This window comes from Corylus avellana, chromosome ca10 (genome assembly GCF_901000735.1).
Source record: "Corylus avellana chromosome ca10, CavTom2PMs-1.0".
Taxonomy (NCBI): domain Eukaryota; kingdom Viridiplantae; phylum Streptophyta; class Magnoliopsida; order Fagales; family Betulaceae; genus Corylus; species Corylus avellana.
The window spans coordinates 1,243,629-1,251,068 of NC_081550.1; the positions used below are offsets into that span (position 1 = coordinate 1,243,629).

The window sequence follows — 7,440 nt, forward strand, 5'->3', positions numbered from 1 at the left end:
ACAGCCAATAAGACTTTGTCCAAATGTCGTGCTAAGTTTCGCTACCCGAAGATTGAAAAAAGAACAAGACATGTACGTTCGTGGTAATTCACCAAGTAAGAGTTTTGCTTGAAATACAATTATTTATAGTCGAGGCGTAGTACTCTGTTTACACCCGTCTTAACCCGCTTGTTGTAATTGTTTGAGACCAATTTCTGAATTTCTTAATTTTGGCAATGGCTTTTTCTCTGGCTCATACTCTGTTTTTCTTGCTACTTCTGCTACCAACTTCTGCTGTTGCTCAAATAACTGTGGGGAGATCTCTGTCTACCACTGATAATTCTTCATGGCTTTCTCCTTCTGGTGAATTTGCCTTTGGCTTTCGCCAGCTCAACGGCTCAGATTTCTTCTTGCTTTCTATATGGTACGACCAAATACCAGACAGAACCATAGTTTGGTATGCAAATGGTGAAAAGCTTGCTCCGAGGGGATCGAAGGTGGACCTAACTGCGGATCGTGGTCTTGTGCTTACTAGCTCTCAAGGCGAAGAGTTATGGACATCATCTGATGATCAGAGCCTTACTGGTGTTGTTGCCTCTGGTGTAATGAACAATACAGGCAACTTTGTGCTGGAAGATAGCAACTTTAAAAAGCTTTGGGAAAGCTTCCAATATCCTTCTGATACGATGTTGCCTACACAAATTATGGAAAGGGGAGGGGTCCTTTCTTCCCGACAGTCAGAGACCAACTTCTCCAAAGGAAGGTTCCAGCTACGCTTTCGTCAGGAAGGTAATCTTGTGCTCAATACCATAAACTTGCCCACAGATGATCCAAATGAACCTTATTACACTGCTGGTGATCTCAATACATCAAATTCCGGTAAGCAATTGGTCTTCAATGCCTCCGGCTACTTTTATATTCTGAGAGAGAATGAAGAACGCATCGCCATCGCACAGGGAAGTCCCTCGACTGGGAATAATTTATATTTCAGAGTTACTCTCAACTTTGATGGAATTTTCACTCTGTATTCTCACCCAAAGACTTCCGCAGGCAATGAAAGCTGGACCCCCATTTGGACTGTACCTGATAATATTTGCCTGGCTAATGTACCCCCTAATGCTGTCGCGTCGTCATATACCGGTGTTTGTGGGTATAACAGTGTGTGCAAAATCAACCCACAAAATAAAAGGCCAACATGTTACTGCCCAAAACGCTACTCTTTACTCGATCCAAATGATCCGTATGGAAGCTGCAAGCCAGACTTCATACAGGCCGGATGCAAAGAAGATGAAATTAATTCCCAACAAGCTCTGTATTATTTAGAGGAACTAACTAATACTAATTTTGCATATTCAGATTACATAAGGTTGCCGTCTTTTACTGAAGAGAATTGCAAAAATTCTTGCTTGCAAGATTGCATGTGTGCTGTTGCAATATTTTCAACCGCAAATACCTGTTGGAAGAAGAAGCTACCACTCTCCAATGGGAGATTTAGCGAAGATGATGGAGGGAAGGTGTTTATCAAAGTTAGGAAAGATAATTCCACACTACTTGGTCCTTCTTTCCCGAATCCAGTGCAAAAGAAGAAGAACCAGGACCGTTTGATACTGGCGGGGTCAGTGCTTCTGGGTTGCTCTCTGTTTGTCATCTTTATATTGATTGGCGCTATTTGTAATGGATTTTTCTACAAGGAGAAAGTGAGCAAAATTGACAGAAATGGGTCTGTCTTGGAAATGAATTTGCGTTGCCTTACATACAAAGAGCTTCTAGAGGCTACAGATGGGTTCAAGGAAGAATTGGGAAGAGGAGCTTTCGGTATTGTTTACAAAGGAGCGCTAAAGATGGGTTCTAATGTACTCCATGTGGCAGTCAAGAAGTTAATTAATAGTGGTGCACAAGAGAAAGAGATGGAATTTAAAGCTGAAGTGGAAATTATTGGTAAAACACATCACAAGAATCTGGTCAGGTTGATTGGATTCTGTGATGAGGGACAACAACGGTTGCTAGTATACGAGTTACTGAGCCATGGAACTTTGGCAGGTTTCCTTTTTGGAGACTTGAAACCAAATTGGAAGCAAAGAATCCAAATTGCTTTTGGGATTGCTAGAGGACTCTTGTATTTACATGAAGAGTGCAGCACTCAGATTATCCATTGCGACATAAAGCCTCGGAACATACTGCTCGATGAATATTACAATGCCCGAATTTCTGACTTTGGATTAGCAAAGCTTTTGATGATGGATCAGAGCCAAACGCATACTGCCATTAGAGGAACAAAAGGGTATGTTGCGCCGGAATGGTTTAGGAACATGCCAATTACAGCTAAAGTTGATGTATACAGCTTTGGTGTCATGCTACTAGAGATCATTTGTTGTCGAAGAAGCGTGGATATGGAGTCGGGCGAGGAGGAAAAAGCAATTTTAACAGATTGGGCTTATGATTGCTTTCGAGAAGGAACATTAGATGTTCTGGTAGAATATGAGAGGGAGGCCATGGATGACATAGAGAAGGTGGAGAGGTTTGTGAAGATTGCCATTTGGTGTATTCAAGAAGGACCATCTCTTAGACCCACTATGAGGAAGGTTACGCATATGCTTGAAGGAGTTGTTGATGTACCCATTCCACCATGTCCATCTCCCTTTACCACTACATGAAGTTGCAGTTGTTTTTTTTTTTTTTAAATAGCATTTGCTCTGTTTTGTAATCTAATGTCAGTAATTTAGAGTTAAGTTTGTCTTGCTTCATACAGTGTAGATTAAAAGTTGAATTTAAGTAAATAAATTTAAAGTTCAATGAGTTATCTTCGGATGTTATTTTCTATGGGGTTGTTGAGCTTGAGCACAATTCTTGTTGTTCTTCTAATTATCAGAATGTGAATTCTGCATATGACTCTTTTCACTTTTACTTGACTTGGTTGAGATAAAGTTGAGTTTGATCTGGATTTGTGTCCGGTAGTTTTTAAAATTATTAATAGATAAAAATTTAATAATAATCATCTTAAATTCAATAACAATTTTAAAAGACACATTACATTTAAGAAAACTCTAGTTCTCCTTGTAACATTACTCATAAGTTTCCATGTACAAAAATTTCTGACTCCATGGTATATGTTATTGTGAGTATGTGACTAATTTATTCTAAAATCATTACAAATCATATAATAATAAACCTAGTATTATCAACTTTCCAAATGAAGATCATCTTCCAGCTGTCAATCTTGCAAGGAAAGAAAGGAGTGTTCCTGTCAATAGCCTTGTAGTTGTTGGACATACAAAGAAGGGAAGGAGCCTTGTTGTCAATCAGCAAGGAATGGAAATGAGAGATAATTCAGAATATTCAACTATCATAATAAATGGAATTCGTCTCATCAAGGAAACATTCAACAGAAAAGCTCACCTATGGGAATACTTATCTAGCAAATCTTCTTAATTGACACAATCCCACAGGAATACTTATCTAGCAAATCTTCTTAATTGACACAATCCCACAGGAATACTTATCAAGCAAATCTTCTTAATTGACACAATCCCACAATATGTGGAATTGTCTTGCTATAAATTATATCTTGTCTTATTGCTTTGCCTTGTAAATCACGAACCACATCACTATATAGTGGTGTACATATTACTGTTTACAATCAGTAAAAAATATCATCTCCTTGTTTGAAAACTTACAGACAGGCAGTGAATCGCCTGTTAGCAGTTATTTATGTTAAACGGCATCGGAGTAAGGGCATGTTTGAGGCTTATTTTAGAGTTTGGGGCCTCATTATAGAGCATGTTTTAATTTAGACAAATTTGGGATAGTTTTGGGCTTGTGTTTAGTGTTTTGGTATGAAATTCTAAACCCAAAAAACTTCGTTTTGCTATACTGTTTTTTAATATATTTAATATTAGGGTTAAATAACTTTCAGCTCTATGTGGTTTAACGACTTTATTTTTTTTGTTTCTTCGGTTTCAATTTGTATCACAAATTATACCTGGGTAATAGCAAAAAATAGAAATGATACTTCTGTCTAAATCCCGTCCAAAATTTAACGAGAAGCCACATCAGCACCATTAAAAAATCGACATGTGTCTATATATTAATTAAAAATACAAAATAAAAATTTCATAATTAAAAATATTATCAAAAAGTCCTGGTTTTTGACTGGATTCGAGAAAGAAAGGCTTGGTAGTGTGGAATTATCTTTCCTAACTTTGAGGAAAACCTTACCTCTATAACTTGTATTAAATCTCCCATTGGAGAGTGAGAGTTGAAGAAATTCGTGAGCTTAACTCATCTCATAAAACCGGTTCTATAAGAGAGAGTTGCTCATTCCTTATAAATATGCCCAAGGTCTTGTCCACAGGCAAATGTGAGATTATTCCTCAACACCCTCCCTCACGTGCAGGCCAGTATTTTTTTCAGTCCTTATCACAGGATAAGCAGTATGGGCCCCATTTGTCATGTGGTAGGCTCTGATACCATGAAGAAATTTGTAAGCCTAACTCATCTCATAAAACCGGTTTTATAGGAGAGGATTGCACATTCCTTATAAACATGTCAAAGGTCTTGTCCAAAGACAAATGTGAGATCATTCATCAACACCCTCTCTCACATGCATGCTGGTTTTTTTCCCAGTCCTTATCACGGAGTAAGTAGTGTGGGCCCCATTTGTCTTGTGGTAGGCTATAATACCATAAAGAAATTTATAAATAAATGCAGAAATAAAATAAAATAGACAAATGAATTTTTACGTGGTTCGATGTATGACCTACGTCCACAGGATAAAGCCCAAAAGGCTACGTTATGCTCTTATTACTTGATGTCTTACAATAAAATAAATCTTCTTTCTTGTTTAATGTACTTTTATAATTATTCTAGGACGAGGTTGTGGTAAATTAGATTGTCATTAATTGACTAATTTATTCTAAAATCATTACAAATCATATAATAATAAACCTAGTATTATCCCGTGATTATTTGCCAATTCCGTGGATTTATTTGAACCGTGAAGGCCTTTTGAACATGAAACATTGTCCATGGTAGCACTCAGGGGTGGAGGCAGGGGGTTGAAGGGTTCACTCTCCTCAAAATTCTCTTTACCCTCGGTAAAAAAAAAAAAAAAATTTAATACCATGATTATGGATTTATGCCCCCCCTCAGCAACTCTTGAGGACAAATGCCCCCCTCAACCAAAGGTTGAAGATGATGCAGTTGAGTCGACTCTAACCATTGTAACTTGAAACTTGCAGTTGCAAAATAACAAAAGATTGAAGAAGATGCAGTTCCAAATATTTTTCTTAAATTATGAAAGAAGATAAAGTACACATGTGCAAGAAAAAATAAAATAAAATAAAATAAAAGGTACAATGTGCAACTTGCAAAAGCACAAGAAAGAGACCAAAAAATCTTTCTAAAAGTATAAAGGCTTGTCCACTGTCCACATGTTCAACTCTTTCCAATAATTTTCTTTAAGTATGAAAGAAGATACGGTACATGCTAACAGCGTGCAATTGAAATAATAATAATAATAATAATAAATACAGCATGCAACTTGCAAAACACAAAAAGAAGGCCAAAAAATGAATTGTTATTTCTAACTTTCTAAGCCACATGTTTTGTTTCCTAAAGTAATGTGTCAATTAAATCCAAAGAGGCTGAAGATCAATTGTCAAATCTCCTTACATCTTACAAAAATTACAAAATTTTGAGGCATTTTTCTTCTTAAAGACTTGTCAATTTTGCAACGGAAAATTAAGATATGTAATTAAATTGTTATATTTAGATTTAAATTTTTTTAAAAATTAATTGTTTTGATATTTATATTTTTATTCTTGATAATTGTTTTTATATTTAATTATTTATTAATTGATATAGTTTTTGTTTCATATTTTAATTGTATAAAATTTACAAAGATATAATTGCAATTATATGAGATTATGGAGAAAAACAACGATTCTATTGAACTTCAATCAAATTCTAAATGAGCTCGTGTTAAAATTGGTGAGCAAAGACAAATATTATACTTCCAACCTATTAACAATCATGCCTTCTTCGAACCCTGTTGCAAGGCTCGTCTTCTACAGCCTTACGAATGTTTCCATTTTGTCACACTATAGTGAAAATTTTTGCCACCCCCACTAATATCCTGACTCTGCCCCTAATAGCGCTGGATAGGCGGTGAATTGCCTGTTAGAGCATTTCCAACAGATTAGGTAAATGGCTCGTAATAGTTACATTTAACTATTTTGAGCCATTTTTTGTCTCCATCAAATTAGCTCTAGAATAGTTAAAGGGGACGTTTCGCTACAGTGAATAGCAAAATAGTGATATTCACTATAGCACACTAGATGATTATTTTATTATTTCTCAATGATTACTTTTTATTCTCAATAAAAATAGTGTTAAATAATAATATTTAAAGAAAGTAGAGAGTTGAATAGATAATCTATTGAAGTTTGTATTGAAATCTAGTAACTAAAATACAAAAATGTAAATTTTGGCGGGAGATGCTCGATTATTTTATGTTAAATTGCAGCAGCTTAGCTAAAAAAGTAATATTAACTACATTTAGCTATTATTGCTCATTTTTTAGCTCCAACAAAATAGCTTGTCATTAGGTAGAATAGCAACTTAGCAACGGTGGATAGCAATTTTGTGTTATTCACTATAACACACTAAATGAATAAAATATTATTTACTTTTATTTTATTTATTGTTTCTTTATTTAGCCTCTTTTCACCCAACATTTTTCCTTTATTCTGAAACACACCTCTTCATCTGCTACATCTCTCTCAAACACGAATTTTTTTTCACCCAAATAATTTATCGCTCTCGCTCGCTCTGTTGCCACAATACCTCTCTCTCGCTCGTTCGGTGCTTCTTCTCATTCTTGATAGAAATGCTGCCTCACGTTCCATGCATGTGAAATTATAAATTTTGTTGCTTAATAGTTTATTGGTTGTCTTCTGCAAGCGATTTTTTGGCTCCTCTGTTATCAATTTTTTTTCTACAGGTTGTCTTTGACTATTTGTCTAAGTTATCATTTTTTATTTTTTTATTTATTAATTATTATTATATGTATTTATTTTTATTTTTATAAATGATTTTTATATATGTATTTGTTTTTTCCCTCTAATTAAGTGTTGGCAATAATATAATAAAAAAAAAAAAGAAAAATCATATTTTAAAGCAAGTATAACTAAAGTAATATTTTAAAACAAATAAAATGAATAAAATAAAAAATCTATTAGAGTGTGTAGTGAAAAAGTAATAACTAAAGTAAATAATTATATTTTTTCATTAGCTAAAATAACTAATGCCGCTAGAGTTGCTCTAATGGCATGTTCGATGCTTATTTTAGAGTTTTGAGCCTCTTTATAGAGCATGTTTTAATTTAGACAATTTTGGGCAATTTTGGGATAGTTTTGGGCTTGTGTTTAGTGTTTTGGTGAAATTCTAAACCCAAAAAACTTC

General features: G+C 34.7%; 1 protein-coding gene across 1 annotated transcript; it reads left to right on the plus strand.

Moving 5' to 3' along the window:
- Window positions 1–215: 215 nt before the first annotated feature.
- On the plus strand, window positions 216–2,641 carry LOC132163713 (G-type lectin S-receptor-like serine/threonine-protein kinase RLK1). The gene has a single exon (XM_059574084.1). It carries the CDS (start codon window positions 216–218, stop codon window positions 2,631–2,633), a length of 2,418 nt encoding a protein of 805 aa, XP_059430067.1. The 3' UTR covers window positions 2,634–2,641.
- Window positions 2,642–7,440: the final 4,799 nt, after the last annotated feature.